Source organism: Gallinula chloropus, assembly GCF_964237585.1.
Source record: "Gallinula chloropus genome assembly, chromosome: 4".
NCBI classification, from domain to species: domain Eukaryota; kingdom Metazoa; phylum Chordata; class Aves; order Gruiformes; family Rallidae; genus Gallinula; species Gallinula chloropus.
Genome location: NC_140088.1, coordinates 24,903,025 through 24,918,026, shown reverse-complemented (window position 1 = coordinate 24,918,026; position 15,002 = coordinate 24,903,025). Strand labels below are relative to the sequence as shown.

The 15,002-nt window shown below is 36.5% G+C and overlaps 1 protein-coding gene across 1 annotated transcript in view; it reads left to right on the top strand.

Annotated features, from left to right (window-relative positions):
- The window catches only part of OTOG (otogelin), a gene marked incomplete at its 5' end in the record, with an annotated part of 99,221 nt that overhangs the window by 74,403 nt on the left and 9,816 nt on the right, over positions 1–15,002 (top strand). The window contains 13 exons of the mRNA XM_084263128.1: positions 552–688; positions 1,733–1,822; positions 2,160–2,343; positions 4,943–5,163; positions 6,008–6,146; positions 8,229–8,423; positions 9,304–9,516; positions 10,298–10,402; positions 10,778–10,888; positions 12,111–12,212; positions 12,667–12,765; positions 13,463–13,503; positions 14,557–14,632. Coding sequence (XP_084119254.1) covers positions 552–688; positions 1,733–1,822; positions 2,160–2,343; positions 4,943–5,163; positions 6,008–6,146; positions 8,229–8,423; positions 9,304–9,516; positions 10,298–10,402; positions 10,778–10,888; positions 12,111–12,212; positions 12,667–12,765; positions 13,463–13,503; positions 14,557–14,632 — 1,713 coding nt within the window. The remainder of the gene's footprint in view (positions 1–551; positions 689–1,732; positions 1,823–2,159; positions 2,344–4,942; positions 5,164–6,007; positions 6,147–8,228; positions 8,424–9,303; positions 9,517–10,297; positions 10,403–10,777; positions 10,889–12,110; positions 12,213–12,666; positions 12,766–13,462; positions 13,504–14,556; positions 14,633–15,002) is intronic.

The window sequence follows — 15,002 nt, the reverse complement described above, 5'->3', positions numbered from 1 at the left end:
CCCATCAGTGGCCTAGCATTGGGAGGGAAGAATACAAATCTTAAACAAAATTCAATTAAGTCCATAATAGCAAAGAATGGATGCATCAGTGAGGAATGGAAATTGCTGCTTATGCTCTGGAGTTTCAAATAATTAGGAGTAGAACAGCAGGCCCCTTGAAACCCACACTTTAGCAATAAGACTGAGAAGAAGGAAAGTTTCAATGTGAACCTTAGGAACAAAACTAGAAGAATCATAGAATCATAGAATGGTCTGGGTTGGAAGGGACCCCAAGGATCATAGAGCTCCAACCCTCCTGCCACAGGCAGGGACACCAACAGGGACCCAAGAGTCTTTACATCATTGTCCCACTGTGAAATATGCAGGATTTGAGTCTGCTATCCATTTATAGAGATGCATTGGTATCAAAAATAGCTGAAAATATATGCATAGATATGAAACTCTAGTATACTAGTTAATCCTATTAAAAATGTTGGTTTATCTTCATATGTGTACAGAAAATGCAAAATAAATTAAAAAGCATTTAATTCATTTATTTTTATTTTTCCTAGGTCGTTGCACAATTTTCTCTGATCTGAGTATTGTAACCTACGATGGAAATCATTTGGCTTTATTCAAGGAAGCATCCTACGTTGTTAGTCAAACTCAAGAAGAAACTATATCCATCCATGTCCTTGACTGTAGAATGGTAACTAATGTTTATCAGCTAACAAAACGTGTTTGGTACTACTAGTAAGATGGATCTTTAAAGGAAGGACATAGTGACACTGCCTAGTTGTGGTTAATTATTAACTTATTTAAATATCTATGAACTGTACTTCCCCTTTACAATACTTAGGAACTATATAGCACTTTTATCACCTGACTGTATACGCATAGTTCCTTCTGAGAAGTTTGCACTGGAAGCACCAACCTTCAGAACCATAAAGACTATAGAATTATGAGGCTAGATTAGATCACCCTGTGCATTCCAAGTCTCTGACTGGCAAATACTTGTTTCAGAGAGGGAAGAGAGAAATTCTAATGTCTATCCTGCCTAATGGGTGGTGTATTTAGCTTTATATCAGGAAGAGTTAATTTCTTGTGAGCCTTTACAAAACTATTTAAAGTCTAGTCTCTTCTTTGAAAGCCAGGTAATTTTGATTTCCATATAAATGTCCATCACAAAGTTTGGTCCCACGTAGTTCCTTATGGAAGTTAGTTCCAGAACCGCAATGCGATTTATATGGAAAAGGAGATCTGTTGATGATTTTTCAGATTTGGGGTTTTTTTTTTGTAGCATTCAGTGCTTTTCTGTTTTCCTCAGCAAGTATGGATGCATTTCTGATCCGTTACTTCTGTATTGTTGGTATATCTTACAGATCAATCATTCCCAGTCTCATTCTTGCTTTCCTTCAGATATATATTTCGTATTTATTGGTGCCCAAATATAGCTACTCTGCCACATTTTTTTCCCCCTGAAAACTTGAATTTCTGTTCTATTTTCAAGATTGGGTGATACAACACTGTTGCTAAACACAATGAAATCATATTTTATTTGCTTATTTTGCAAAAATGCTATCCAGGTGAACATAGCAGTCCAGACTTGAAACTACAACCAGCAGCCATTTTCCTCTTAAGAAGGAAAATGGCTCCCCCAAATCCTTGGTGCCACTACTTAAACACAATAAGCAGCTAAAGTATAAAAGATCACATCATGACTATGGTTGATATATTTTTATTTTCTCCACAGAGTAATTCAAATTCAACTTCTCTGTGCCTGGCGATGTTGAATTTAACCTATTTATCAAACCAAATTATTATCAATCGTTTAAGTAGAAAAGTAAGTAATTTGAGGATAAGTTTTTCTTTGCCTTTTAAGATAGCATCTTCTGTAACTAGCTGCCTCCTCATGCATACTGTAGAGTAGGAAATTCATTGTTCCAGCTTTGTAATTTAATAAACTACTTGTAAATTCAGACTAAAAGTGTGGTGAGTTAAGGCATAGAGCAAGGCACATACACAGTCTCCTTAGTGCAGATAACTTTGTGGAGGCGAATGTGACTTATTTTGAATTTAGTTATGAGTTAGACTCCTAAGCTGTCAAAAATCTGGCCTTAGTTCTTCTATCTACAGCATTTGGTACCTGACCTTTAACATCTTTTCTGTGTGTATTTTAGATAACAGTAAATTCAAGATTTGCTTGGCCTACCATTAGAAAATACGGATACAAAGTTGAGGATTCAGGTTTCAAGTATGCAGTTGAGACCCCAACAAAAATCAGAATTCAGTGGTTTCACAACACAGGTGTGATGATTATTGAGTTTAATAGTACCAGAGAACCAAGAGCTTTGGGACTATGTGGTAAGTATAGCAATGCAAGAAATGCATTCAGATGCTATGCTAGGGAGGCACTTTTCCTGACTATATAAATTATCTTTTGCAGGATCTGGGCTGAAAGACTTATTGCAGGTCTTTGCAAAGTTTAAGATATTATTAAAATTAAATTGTTATTAATTTTGTTAATTTCTGAAATTGTTTGATACCTATTGATGTAACTGTTTTTTACCTATAGCATTGCTTCTGAATGTACCCTGTTTGAATCACAAGCATGGCTGCTCTAACCAAATCCAAATAAGTAAATCAGGCATACATCCATAATGTTAAATAAGGTCATTTACTGCTTGAGTGATATCCATCTGATAGGAAATGATATGTGCTATTTTCAGTTTCTAAAGGTCAGAATTCAGAGGAAATGTTAACTTGAGAGAACTAATCAATTTATGTGTTAGAGGAAAAGGTTCGGAGGGAATTTTTTAATTTCTTCTTATTAATAATAGGTTAAATAACTGTAATGTTGCACTCTGATAGTTCTGCTCAATAATTTCATGTACTTCTTTCCTTCTAAAAAGACAGCCTTGACTAAACTGTTGGTGCTGTAGCCTTTGCAAACATGTATTTGTTGCTGTAAATCCCTACTATGACACCTGAATCTGTAAATTTATCTGCTGTAAATTGGAGCTGGAAACCAGGGTTACAGAGTTCATATAATTACAGTGAATATCTTTCCAGTTTCAGAAAGGGCAAATGCCTGTAGCTCAGTATCAAATACCAGTGATAGCTGAGTCCGGTTCCAAGTCCTGCAGACAGTAATGTGCTTCTAGAAAAGAAAGAGAGTTTGAAATTGCTGCAATTTGGAAATTGGATTCTTATCATCTGTAATTTGCCCTAACATTTTTTTCTATATCATTATTGATCTGTTTGGCTAATTGTTGTAAAACAGGAACAAGAAAGTGAAGTCTGTAATTTCTAGTATGCCTGATTTGAAGCTATCCTGAAAGTCTCTTTTGCTTAACCTGTTTGGTTGCTGTGATAGGGAGAATTGGGAACATTCTGTTCCTTGTTTACAAGGTGCTTTAACTAGCTGACAACCCAGTTCTGTGGATGGTACGTTTTCAGAGTGTGTGCTGTATGTTTCTGGTGTTCATCTGACCAGGATTCTCTGCATAATTCTGCCTGTACAGTGCTCTCCGGTGCAATTTACCAGAGCCTGCTTTAAATGAGCTGGTTTCAGTGTAAATTTGTCTCCTCTGGCCTCCTATGCTTTCTATGTTAAGTCTGGTGCTTGTATTTGAGCTTTCTTGTATCTCTTTTGGCTGAATTGAAGTATTGGTAGATCTTGATTCCTCAGCTTGGTGAAAATGATAAAACTGAAGGCACCGTTACAGTTTTGTAGCACAAGCAAAGGAAGGATCTGCCAGAAACAACAGTGTCTTTTAAAGTGGAAGGATCAGGCAAATGTGGCAACTGCCAAAGAGCTGTGGGAGATCAATGTGGGAAGGAAGTATGGGCATCTCTATAGCAAAATCAGTGTCTTTCGGAACCATGAAGTGTGTTGCATAGACTCACAGCCTCCAAAAGTTCAACCTGAACCATTTTTGTTGAATAATGGTTAGAGCTTCAAAAGTTGCTGTAGTCATTGAATGCCTGTTGCTGATTAACAATGGCTTGCTCTCATTGTCAAGAATGCTGAAAAATGGTAAAACAAAGTAGTTACCTAGAAAAGGGTTAAATCTACAAAATAGTTTTTGAATGGATAAAGATTTAGAATTGCCATGTTAGTTTGTGGAGACATCAGAAAAAAACAGGCTAAAAGTCTCAGAAATTGTGTTTCACACCAATGAATGGGGACTGATCCATTATTCTCTGTTTTTTGTACCTGGTGGCTGTTGAAGGACCTTCCAGGGGAGAATGCTGTAGTACTTGGATGTTCGTGTTGAACAAAGTCATTCTCTGTGTGTAACATTGCTTCCTTTGCTCCAAAGTGTTTAGAAATTGCCAACTACCTCAGTTTAAACAGAAATAAAATATGATGTTGCCTTCTGAGAAGCAAATGTAGAAAAGGTTTGGGTTTTTCCTATTGAAGGATAATGTAAGTGTATGTGGAAGTGCCAAAAGCTACACTATAAAAATACCTTAAGCCAGGAGTTGGTTCAGACAGTTTAGAAGCATGAGTTAAAACAATACAGTATCTCTTACATACAGTATTAGATAAGCATTTTAGCACTTTATGGTAGTTCCCTTTTCTCATAACGTTTACAGTTTTCATGTGTTGCTATCCACGGAGGTGTTTTTTAACCTTTTAAAAAATTTTTAGTGCTTGTGGAACTGAGGAGTGAAGCTTGTGTGCTGTAGCTGGGCTCTGAACAGCTCTTTGATACATAATAGACTTCCTTTCACTCATCTTAATTCATAAATGCATCTGTCTGATAGATGCATTTGTCTCAATTTTGTGTATTCTGACCCACCGGAAACTTTCCACATCTGTTATGGGTTGTGATACTGTCACGTTGCATAAGGATTTTTTAAATCTTTTTTACTTGTTTGAATATGCCACTTCAAGCATACTTCAGAATGAACCATGCAATGTTAACCTGCTATTTTTTTTTCTGATAACACACAGGTTTTTGTGATAGAAGCTTGGAAAATGACCTGATGCTACCCAACAGGACAGTTTTAAGCAAAAGCGATGCTCCATCAACTTTTATAGACAGCTGGCAAGTGCCAGACACGTTAAAGTATGTTGGAGAAAACAGGCATCAGGAAACTAATTGTTCAGTCATGGACTGCTCAGAGTGCTTCAGATTGGTGTTGAACCAGACCTTCAGCAGCTGTCATCCTTATGTATGTTAACTATTTTGTATGCTTATGTTTTGAGAGAGATGCAGTTCTGAGATAATACTTTATACATGATAATTTTATTAATGTGAAAATATATGTAACCACAGCTATGGAATGAAATAATGGAAGAGTGTGGCAGCTTGATAGGAGAGTTGCCATAAGCAGCTAATGCTTTTCAGTGGGGGTTAGACCCGATGATCTCTCGAGGTCCCTTCCAACCCCCACGATTCTGTGATTCTGTAATTCATAGTATATGTCTGCTAGGTTTGACCATAATGCCCAATTTATAAATTGGTCTCAGCTAATTCAACTTATCAGTATGAAGTAGAGCAAAGTAAAATATAAGTTTTAGGATTTCATTAATCCTTAAGCATTCAGTAATTTAACAAGTTCCAAATCACAATAGGTAATCTGAGAGCCTGCATTTTTAACGGCTGTAGAGATAAGTAGTTCCAGCTTAGATGAGAGGGTAGAACAGACCATTTAAAGCAAAACTGAAGCAACTAACAAAATCACAGTGTGCAAATAAAGTGTATTTGTGCTTCAGTCAGTGACCAGTAATCATGCCTCCTATTGCAAAAACCATATTAGCTCTTGCCTTAGCACTTATAAGAGATGAAACTGAGGAATGTAAGAATGCCTTCTGCTTTTTCAATATTTAGGAAGCCTTACTTTTAAATACTAGTAGAATATCTTTGTAGACCAATGAAGGCTGGTGGCCTTTTGCTTACTGTGAACCAAGAACGTTTGCCTTCATTGTTTGTAGTGGGTATTTAAAAAGATTAAGCTATTTCCTATGTGACAGGGTGTCTGTGATAAAGTGCAGTGTTTATTTTTTCTTTATTAGGTTCCACCTGAGCTATTCTGTAATATATGGGTTCAAGACACTGAATACATTAAAAATCCATGCATTTCACTAGCTGCCTATGTGGCAATGTGCAATAAATTTAATATTTGTATAGAATGGAGGAGCTCTGACTACTGCCGTAAGTATTCTGCATGTACCTGTACCCACAGACACAAAGTTTTCCTAACATCAGTGTTGCTATAAGTTGAAACTACCAATGGTCCTTGAGTCCTCACATACTTTGAAAGTTGTTATTGAGATAATAAATTCAGAATTTTTATGATACAATTCAAAGCAGTGTGCAAAAGGAGTCACTATCATTATAGTAATTTCACAGATGAAAATGCTGAATTAAAGAACCTTGCTCAGTGGTCTACCTCTGGCTTATAGTGTCCTTGACTGTAAAAGTCCAATCTCACTTGCAATGTAGTGTTCATTTCTCTTAGCCCCTTTCCACTGATAAAACCAAAACACAACAGAATTGCTAAGGAAAGGAGGAAGCCACAGAAAGTTCTCTGGTACTTTGAATTGGTGATGTCTGCTTGGTGCAGCTCCAGAAAGCTGTGTCTTTGAAGAAAGGATTAGAGAAATGAAACACATTTGAGAATAGATGCAAAGTACGGAGTAAAACCTGAGAGCTGCAGTACCCTGGCAGAAGACATCTTGCATAGCAATACACTAAAATGTATGGCCAAATGGGATCTGCAGTTGTCAGTAGAGCAAGCAGAAAATTTGGATGACAGCATCTCTTTTTGCTGTCAGTGACTGCCTAGGAAAAGCCTTATGCAGTGATAGCATAGAGAGGTTTGTAGTTTCGGTGCTTGGGAAGGGAAAGACTTATGGATGAAGCATGATCCCTAAAATTAAGGGAACTCACTGTACACAGAAATCACAAGTGATGTCTTTTTTGGAAGTGATTTAAAGTGTGTACAAGCATACAGGCTTCATGCAGGTATGTACTAATGCCCTGAAAATAATTGTCACGGAGTCTAAAGTTTCAAAACAGTCAGTAAAAAAAAATCTTCAGTTTGTATGGATTTTACTAGCAAATGACTATTTACAAAGAGATCTTACAAAATACATCTATAAAAATAGGTATTCCATCCATCTTGAAAGGACACATCAAGCTCATTTTTATACCACAGTGACCTCTGGTGGTGTGCGCCTAGTGAGGGGGGCCATGACATCTGCATCTGGATTTTGTGGGCACTGTTGATATACTGTAGACTAGATTTGAAAAGCCTGAGTTCCTCTATTTACAGGGCTCTAGTAAATATTTCCTGTGGAGCTTTATGGCCGTTTTCTCTGAATAAAGCTGAATAAAATAAACCACCTAAAGATTAAACTGGACATTTTTTTTTTCATTTTTGAGGATACAGGCTCTTTGTGAACTGAACTTCTGTCTCAGTCCCTTGATTCCAGATGGCGTTGCTGTATGATCTCGGTAACATTAAATGATGAGGATCCTATAGTTTGGTAGTTCACAGAACCACACTTGGGATTTGTAGTCATTCAGTGTGCCATATTATGGAGCTTTAATCACTCTTTTGAACCAATGAAAGATCATGTTAAATTTTCAACAACAAAAGTTAAAATAAAATGAGATGCTGTTTTGATCTACTCCTGCATGCACCCATAACATGCCAAAGAATTTACATTAGTAGTTTGAAGAATGTTAGGTTTAAGTTTATTGACTTAAAATTAATAGACACATACAAGAGAGTAATTAATGTGTATATCTATTAAATATAGTAATGAAGTCATCCTATTCTTTATTATTCCACATAAAACAATTGTGAATTTCCCTGTACATTTATATTTTTATCATTGACAATGCTTTGCCCTTTAGTAATCACTACATTTTCTTTAGCCACTCCAAAGTTTTTAAAAATGATTCAGAACACTCTATTAATCTGTGTAGTGCATACAAATGTTTTTGAATGTTTTAGATTCCTTCGTGTCAACACCATTACATGTTTTGATATCTCTACTACCAAAATGCAAACCAAACCCTTATGAAAACATTACTATGAAGTGAAAGTGTTTGCAACTTCTTTTCTTTGAATTTGTCATGTAGAAGGTAACTGGTCTGTATCAGTGACTGGTAGATCTTACTGAGTAGGCAAGTACAGGAACTTGACAAGAACACAATGTCTTCTCTTAAGTAGTGCCTCATGAGACTGCAACTTCAGAATGAGTGATTTATTTATTTCTCTCCTAGCCTTCCCCTGCTCTGAAAACTTCTCCTATCAAGCTTGTATAGCTGCCTGTGAGGTTGCAGATAGCTGTCAGAGTAACGCGGATGCTTCTCTGGACTCAGACTCCTGCTCAATTTTGACAGAAGGCTGTGTCTGTGCTGGAGGAACCATCCTTCACCGAGTTCACACTGCTGTCTGTATTCCTGAAGAAAAATGTGGTATGTTTGCATGTGATTTTCTTCTTTATTAGCTGCAAGTTGGTGTTTAGATACTTCGTTGGAAGTAAGCAGAGTTCTGGCCTGATGTTGTGTGGGCTCTATATACATCATTCAGTTGAGTACTCCAGGTATTCAGTAAATGCTAACTGTACAGGTGAGCAAGCAGTAAATGTCCCTGTGGCATAGAATTTTGCTCCCCTTCTCTCAGCTGGAGGATGATCTTCAAAATGGGAGATTGTGCTTATGATTGCATTCTAATATTATAGGCATGTTAGTGTTGGCATCCTTTTGATCTTGCCCTTTGACAAGGGGTCCAAACCTATTGATACTAAATGGCATTCAGAAGATGTGTAGCAATGGTTAATTGTGCATTTTGAATAATACATCTTTATGTTCTCTCTGCCAGCATTGATATTTATTTTCATTATAATTCTGTCTGAGCACACCAAATTGGAGACCAATACTTAACACTAAGACCACAAACCCAAAAGATCTAGTTTATTATAAATCAGATAACATAAACCACTGCAAATTATTAGGAGTTTTTCCATGTGTGAAATACAAAAAATAACTTCAGATTACTGCTAAAAAAAAAAAAAAAAGGATTGAACTGGGATTTTAAGTGAACAGCCTTGCAGTAGACACAAAACAAAGTGGAGGCCCTGACCCTCTGGAGGGTATTGAGTGTCTTGCTTTCCCATACAAACTCAGTCTCAGACTGTCTCCTCTTTCATTTTTTTGTGGGGTGATGGGGATAGGTGATGCCTTTAAGACTCTGGGATTTTTATGCTTCACAGTTACACACCTGCTGTAGAAGAAAATGATGATCAAAATTTGAAGTAAAAAGGAATTACTTCTGCTTTCTGTTGTCCTGATCTAGCTTGTACAGACAGCTCAGGAGCACCTCGTGCAGTAGGTGAGATCTGGAAGACTTCTTTGAGTGGATGCTGTATGCAAAAATGTGTTGACAGTGAGACCATTATTCCAGTGGAGTACAGCTGTTCAGATGCCCAAGATACAGACTGTCAGCGATTTGCAGAAGTGGCCTTACTTGTTCCTGGTGATCAGACATGTTGTCCTCAGAAGATCTGTAGTAAGTACGCCTTAATGCCTATGAATACTGCTAACTGGAGATGCAGATACCCTTTCATTGCGGTTTGTTTTCCTGTTATACATCCTACTTTTGAAGCAAATGGAAATTACTTCAGTTTGATTTTACAGATTATGTAGAAAACCATAGAAATTTGATATTATTTGGCTCAGTATCCAGCAGGGTTAGGGGGAGAGGTAGGAGGAGGGGACAATGATTGTAAGGACTGAAATCCCTGTCTTTATTTGCATATGAATTATGCTTCTCGCAGCTGTAAAGGCTACTGATTTATTTTTAATGTCCAAACACAAATAAATTACAATACTAAAATAAAGATCAGATGATTGTTTAATTTACAGCAGAAGTAGTTAAAAAAAAAAGTTTAAAAAGGGAACTCTTATTTAGATCAGAAAGTCCATCTTCAAAAGGAAATTGTAAACAGTCTTCATGTTTTGACCACCGGGGATGAAGTTGCCTTGAGTTGTCCATGGGAACTATTTTATTTTTGGTTTTGATTCTCACAAGGACTCAGGTCTGGTTTAACTTTGCCTCCATCAAAAGTGTTGCAAATGCCAGACAATTCTGAATATTGCCTTGGGTTTTGCTAGTTTGCTGTAGTTTTACCTGCATGTTGTTATTTGGAGATTTGGGGTATGAAACTGCGAATAGTACTTGCCACTGCTCTACTCAACTTATAAATGCATAAGATAGTTTAGAATGATTTGGGGTTTTTTTCTCCCTCTTTTTTTTTTTCTTCTTTAATATCTTTCCCTTTATGTAACAGTTTGTAATCACAGCCTCTGTGAACCCCTAATCCCTGAGTGCAATGGCCTGGAAAAACTGGTCACTTACTACAGTGATGAATCCTGTTGTCCCAACTACGTTTGTGGTAGGTTTCATCTGAAAAGGTAAAATATTTCAACCTGTAAAAGACATTTAGTAAACTAAATAGATCAGCACTGAAGCCAAAAAAAGAAAAAAAAAACAAGTAGGTAGTGCAGACAACATCTCTAGTACGGCCATTCTTTTTCAGCAAAAAGCTATGGGTCGGTCTGTGTCTCAGTTTGAGCAGGTATGATGACAAAGGAGTCTTGTGTTTAATGAGAGAGTGTGTCTTTGCTTTCTTGTGATGAAAGGTAGAAGTTTTTGTAAACTGTCTTGCAGTATTTCTCTGCTCTGCACTTCCTTTGCTTAGAGATAAGGCATAACAATGGAGGAATGCTCTACTTGGTACAAAGAAAGTAATCAGATGTACTTTTTTCAGAGTGTGATCCAGCAAAATGTGAACCAGTGGAGCAGGTGCCAAGCTGTCAAGATGATCAAACATTAATTGCTGCTCAGGTGGAGAGTACCTGCTGCATTTCCTATATATGTGGTACAGTATCTTGGCTGTTTGAGGCTATAGGTGTTTCTGCATATGCAGTGGTGTTTACTATTATCTTGCCAATGAAGGCCCATTATACTTCCTTTAGCTCTAAGGGTTGAAAGTGTTCAAAAAATTGGTTTACAAATCATAAGAAATGTCAACAACTATCACAAGTTACAAAACAGCTTTGTGAGGCTGAGTGGTATTCTTGGGTCACATAGAGGAGTGGTGGTGGTGTCCATGGATGAGAGAGTTGAGTGCTTTTGAGAGACTATCCATGTACAGTGTATCAACTAGCTGATTGAATATTTCATCTGAAAGAAGACTGAATTTATATATGCTCTTGCTCCCTATATCCTCTTGTCTCAGCTATGGCCCATCTTATTCAATGGTAAATAACCCATATGAGAGTGTTACGCAAATTTGTTCAGTTCTTTTGATGTTTGGCCTTCAATGACTTAATTAAATTGTGCTTTTTGACATGACTATTGGAGCTCTGATGTTACGATAAGGTTGTTTTCTGTATGATTTGTGATACTAAAGTCTTGTTGAATTTACTCTATTTTTGCACACAGGTATCTGTGAATCAAAGGACAAGTTGTCAATAACAGCAAAAATTTTAGCTTTTTCTATGTGCAAATATTTAAAAGTTAATGGAAAATTTAAATTACACTTCTGTTATTTACAGTAAACAGGGGAGTCACTTTGATTGTGTGGTAGTGATGTGCAGTGTTTGGCTCTTCTCACTGTCTGCACAGCATGTTTTTGTCTCTTTTTTGATATAATGAGTGTCTGCACTGTACATGCCAAAAAGCACCTATTGTGGTTTTCATACGGTTTCAAGTGGGACGATAACACAGGGATTACTGGAGATGCCCTTTGTAAAGGACTGTAAATTCATACAAGTTAAAATTTGAGCAGATGAATATTCCTCACTACAACAGAGTAACTTGGTAGGACAGAAAGTCTATCAACAATTTTCATAACAGAAAAGGAGAGAAAATCCTGGGTTTTCTGATCTGGTGTAGGAAAAATATATTCATTCTTTATAACAGGAGACAAAGAGAAAGCAAACTGCACTGAAAATTAGCCTCTTTTATAGGGACTATAGGGAATGAATGCAGAATTTCTCTGTTCTTTCATATGTGTTTGTGAGAAAACTAAGGGTATGTTTCATAGGCAGTAGTAAATGTCTTCCTATGTTTTAGATTTAAATAATTATTTTCTCCAGCATGCGGGGCTTGCTCTGATCAAATACCCAAATGTCAAGAAGGAGAAGTTCTTATTGTGGATGGCAACACTACAGAGAGGTGTTGCCCTACATACCAGTGTAGTAAGTTTGACTTGATTTTGATATTTTAGAAACAAAGAACATGTTGAATTACGTAGTGTGGATGTTCAGGGCCAAAAGAGATGGATTAGTGATGCAGTTCCACTTGTGGTATAAGTAAGCTATCATCTATAGTCCTGAACAAATAATCTTTACTTTGAAAACTTCATGTGTCTCAAGCATTAACTGGATACATGTAACATGGAGAAAAATAAGTAATTTCAGGCCCCAAATTCTGGAGATTTATAACTGTATTAAATCTTTGCATAGTGTAGTTTTATTCCATGCTACTATTACCTGATGGCTATCAATGAAATTTTGATTATTAGTCTTTTCAAGTATAAGCTGTTTTCTAAAAGTATTTATTATAAGTCATTTACTACCTCTTGATTCATATTTCAGTTCATCAAAATATGACAACTTTATGTTTACTGGTCTTTCTTTTCCTTCATTTTAGTTTGTGAAATACATCGTTGTCCTGATTTCAAATGTATGCTAGGCATGTCTTTGGTGGAGGTATGGAGTCCAGAGAACTGCTGCCCCTTTCGGACATGTGGTAAAATGACTGATTTTCATTTTGGTTTCCTTGGACAATAAGACACTGACAAGAACTTTGGCCTCTAGGGTTTAAGTTTGGTTTAAGCCAACTATACCATTGTGATCTGCTCATGAACAAATGATATAGAAGAGTCGTCTCATGGTACAGAACTTTTTAGCCTGCCTGCTTTGTTTTCTCTTGCTTCACAAGGGTGAGAGCAAGACTGTCACTGTAATGCTGTAGAATTTGCCTGTCCAAAAAGGTTGACTAGAGAATCTTGAAAATTTTGTTAGTTAGTAAATTATTTCTGGCTTACAAAAAAGATGAAGTTCACAGGACAGAAATTTGCCAGTTTATAAAGATGGAAGGGTATCATACATAATTCTCCATTGCTGTATAATGATTGTAATGATTGTCATCACTGCGAGGAGGCTAGTGGCTAGAATGATCATGTTTTTCTTTCTTTAAACTGTTCAGGTGTACTGCAGCTGATAGTGCTGTAAATTGTAATAAATAAAGATAGTCATAGAATCTGGTATTAATTTTAAGGATGGAATAGATATCAAACATAATTCTGGACTCCCCAGATGGATACATTTCAAAAGCCAGCAGAATTCCTTCAGTGATAACTTGTAAATCCATTATCTCTGATACTCTGTTTTAAGCAAATAGCATATATCTAAACTATTATTGCTGTAATTGTATTTTGTTTTAGAATGTGCATGTGAAACGATCCCCAAACCTCAGTGCAAACTGGTATGAAATTACTCTTCTTTTTCAGTATTCTTGTATCAATTTATTAGCAAATCTATTTATTAGTATCCTGCTAGTATTTTTATCAGTGAAAAAAAAATACCATGTTATTATATTTTTTTAAAAATGCTCTACAAGAAGATATATCCATTTTTAAGAAGCTGATTAAATATCTTGGAGGATAAAATGCTGTATAGAATTTATAGAGAGGGGAGGGGATGGGGAGTTTATGACTGTAACCTGCCCTGAAGTATTTGTAGAGTGAAACTGCTTTCATGGACCGAAGGATAAAATTTGGGTTTTAAATTGTCAGAAATAAGTACTTTAAAGCATCAGTGTTTTGTTAATGTTTGTTATGGTGAGCATGTTAACATATACCATGCTGATGAGGCAGAACTTTTAAACTGTATTTCATTGTGACTTGTTCTGCATTACAAAAATGCTTATTAGCGTTGCTGGGTTAGGTTCTCAGTACTGGATATGCTTTGATGTTGGTTGTCATTATTTTACCTTTAAAATAATATTGCAATAACTTATAAAAAATTTAGCCCTAGGAAGGAATTGGATACAGTGCATTTATTTTACAGAGAAACTTTAAAATGGTTTGTAAGTGAACTTCTTGTTAGTGTTTTCATTTCATAGATGAAGCTCTGGGCATACATATAAACAATAAAAGGCTGTGCTATTGTAATGCTATTTACATCCATTACGGTATTCCCTGAATGAATGCACTCCACACTGCATGGAGATTTCTGTACAAAGGCTGGCCATTGCATTTCATTGTTGGCTTGCCTTAGTCTTTTCTGTCCTGAGTGCCTGCTCTACTGACACCAAACCATCATTCCCATTTTTCAGGTGTAAAAAGAACCCCTCTCATTTGGCTATTAGTAAATTAAATATCCCTGTGGGTGATGGAAGTGAATTCAGAATGGGTTTCTAAGAGCAGGAGATACTGCTACTTAAGTCCTGAAGGAAAGGTGTTTAATAGAAAACATTGTACAGCTAAGAAAACACTGTTGTTTCACTTCTCTCTCTTTTCTGCTTTTATACACTTAGGGGCAGAAACTTCAGATAGATGAACAATTTCAGAACAGTACAGAAAATATCTGTAACTGTGTGAAATACAAATGTGGTAAGTCAGAAAAGAATGTAATTCAAAGAAATACAATTTCAAGTGCTAAGGTAAATTAGGAATTATAAATTGGATGTTCACATTGAGCATGGCACTGCAAAGAATTGACTAATTCATAAATGGTGTAAGAAAAGGTAAGAAGATAAGACTCTTCACTAAATACTCTGTTGATTAGGGCCCGTCCTTATATTCTGTTAGTTCCTGTGAAGGGAAATAGCACAGAAGAGTCTTTGGAAAGTTGGGTGGTGTTGACTAAGCAGTCTCCATATTGCTGAGCTGGAGTGAGAACTCCAGCAAGAAACTAGAACACACTCTCAATTTGCACATAAGGAAGAGTCCCACTAACCCATTACGTGACTTCTCAGGAGCT